General features: G+C 37.8%; 1 protein-coding gene across 1 annotated transcript; it reads left to right on the forward strand.

Annotated features, from left to right (window-relative positions):
- The first annotated feature begins 535 nt into the window (after window positions 1-535).
- Window positions 536-2,309, forward strand: LOC134211534 (uncharacterized). Its single transcript, XM_062688513.1, has 3 exons — window positions 536-582; window positions 1,217-1,486; window positions 1,897-2,309. Exons 1-3 carry the CDS (start codon window positions 559-561, stop codon window positions 2,092-2,094), a joined length of 492 nt encoding a protein of 163 aa, XP_062544497.1. The 5' UTR covers window positions 536-558; the 3' UTR covers window positions 2,095-2,309.
- The last annotated feature ends 400 nt before the right edge of the window (window positions 2,310-2,709 follow it).

The raw sequence follows: 2,709 nt of genomic DNA on the forward strand, positions 1-2,709 counted from the left end.
AGATTCCACTCCACATTAATCGAACTCTATCGTACTCTCCATGCAAAATTCAAGGATTTGAGCCTTAACGGAATAATTAACGTTTTGGTTGACGTTTACAATAATACTTTTCATTCAGCAATCAATCAAAAACCACGGGAAGTAGTTTTCAACTCATTAAATTCAACCAATCAGGAGGAAATAGCAGAAAACTTTCGTAAAATTCAATCGGCCGTTAAAGTTGAGCTTAATAAAAGAAAACTAAATCACGAGAAAAAATTTTCAAATAATGAAAGCCCTAAACATCTAAATCAGAATGAAAAACATTATATCAAAAATAGTCAAAGACTAAATAAAGATAGAGACCCGTATAAAATTTCAACAGTTAAAACTAATAACGAACTCACATACATAGATAGTAATGACATAAAAATACATAAAAATCGGATTGAAAAATAAAAACATATAACACCTTAAAGCCCTCAACAGAACAAAACATTAAACGAATAAAATATCAGATTAATCTTCATCCACCTGATAAATGCGACTACATATAAGGAAATATCGAATAACAATGGCATGGTGGCCATAAAAACAAAAACAGTACGGATAAGGATAGGATACGATAGGACACTACATAAGATTAGTTTGGAATCACTAGAAGATAACATCAAATACATAGAAAAAATCATACACTCATTTAAAACCGTTGAACACTTAGAGCAAACCCTACAGGAAAAGTTAACAATAGCTAAGGAAAAACTTTTTAGTTTAAGCCCAAGTAGAACAAAAAGAGCACTGATAAACGTCCTCGGAACAGCAATTAAATTCATTGCGGGTAATCCCGATAACGAGGATCTTGAGATCATACACGAAGGATTAGGGATATTGAAGAACCAGGAAAATAAGTTAGTACAAAACCAAATCAAGCAAATCCAAATTAACGAACTTTATAGAAACAAAATCAATAACATAACAGATTCCTTGAGGAAAATTAGTTCTACAATCTCTAGAGAATTCAACACAGTACAAAACCTTAGATCAGACTTGGAGTTCATTAATCTCATTTGGAATACAGATAGAATAATTCATATATTAGAATCTATAGAAGAACAAGTCGAGTTCTCCAGATTAGGTCTCATAAATAAGAACATCCTCTCGTTAGATGACAAGCAGGCAATCGCAGAAACTTAGGAAGCAAAACATCCACCTTAACTATCTTGACGAAATATTTCAGTATTGCTCAGCAACTACCGGTATCAACGGCGGACAAGCGATGGTACTTGTGAAGACCCCAGTACTAGACGACAAGGACTTCGACCTCCTGGAGCTCCACACGTTGAAGGTCAACAATTCGAGGATAAAAACCGACATAAACCTGGTGGCAAAGCACGGCAATCTGATCTACGCCCAAACGACAAAATGCGACATTTGTGAAGGTACCAAGCTGATCGAGGACGAATGCATCCATAATATCTTAACGCATCAAACACCAAAATGCACACTCGTAAGTACAATACAAGGATTCCAAGCCAAAGAGATCACAGACGGCGTAATCCTAATTGACACTACAGAAAACATCGAGGTAAACGACTCATGCAGGATTCAAGAATCATTACCGAACCAACAATAATAGAAATCGGCAATTGCACAATCAGAGCACGTAACTTCACATTCTCTGGTAAAATATATGTCATAAGACAAGACAACTACTTGATCCCAATTTACAGTAAACCTCTTCAGAAGTCAAACTACACGTACAACGAGGAGCAACACTTCATGCTGCGGATTCAAAACCTGGAAGAATTGAGCATGATCCAGCTTTCCTTTAACAGCACACATAAGAGGGTAACTTTTGGAGGGCTAGCCCTCCTGATTTTAACATTTTTCTGTTTCGTCATTGCTTTTCTTTACAAGAAAACTCACAAGAAGGATGCCAAAAAGAACCACGTCGAGGCACTGATGCTTAGAACAAAGAAGCTAGAAGAAGTAGAAGCAACCGATGGTTCGAACAGTCAAACAACAAGAAAGGACCCCGGACAGAAGCGTCTGAAACTCATCCCAGAACCAAGGTTCGAGCTCCTGAAACATCAAACGAGGACGCTTGATACTTGAGGGGGGAGGCGTTAGGATCAGAGTTGCCCACGTGCCATCCCATCAGAACGAGCCATCGACCGGCCCATCGATCGATGCAACGTAAAAGTGATGACCCAGGGAATTATCCAGCTGAGGTGGCAACGTGCGCAAAGCCAAGCGAACGACAACGGATCGGACGACATCGATGCAGACTTTGACCGGGACCGTTTTGCTGAGTTGATAGATTTAGTTAATAAAAGGTTGAGCGGTAGGAAAATTCAATCAGTTTCGAGTGAGAAGTGAATGATACTTATTGTAACTTATAATTAGTGGAATAAAATTATTTTTTTATTGAACTCTGATCCTTCAGAGCATTTCTTATATATATACGTCTACCCCAACTGCTACAATGCTCAATGCTAATAGCAATCCAACATATCCAAACACGTTCTCACAACCTCTGAAGAGAATTTTGGAAAAATAGGGGAACTATTCAGCACTTCATCTCATAGTTCCCATGTTCACCCCATCAACAACAAAGCAATGAAAAAGAGTTTAATTTGTTTCTAACTTTTGTGATTTTTTCAGCAGTGAGCACGCATGTTAACAAAAAGGAGCAACGAGATTGGTGCCGTATTTCTTTGTTTTGTGATG

This window comes from Armigeres subalbatus, chromosome 1 (genome assembly GCF_024139115.2).
Source record: "Armigeres subalbatus isolate Guangzhou_Male chromosome 1, GZ_Asu_2, whole genome shotgun sequence".
In the NCBI taxonomy this organism is placed as follows: Eukaryota; Metazoa; Arthropoda; class Insecta; order Diptera; family Culicidae; genus Armigeres; species Armigeres subalbatus.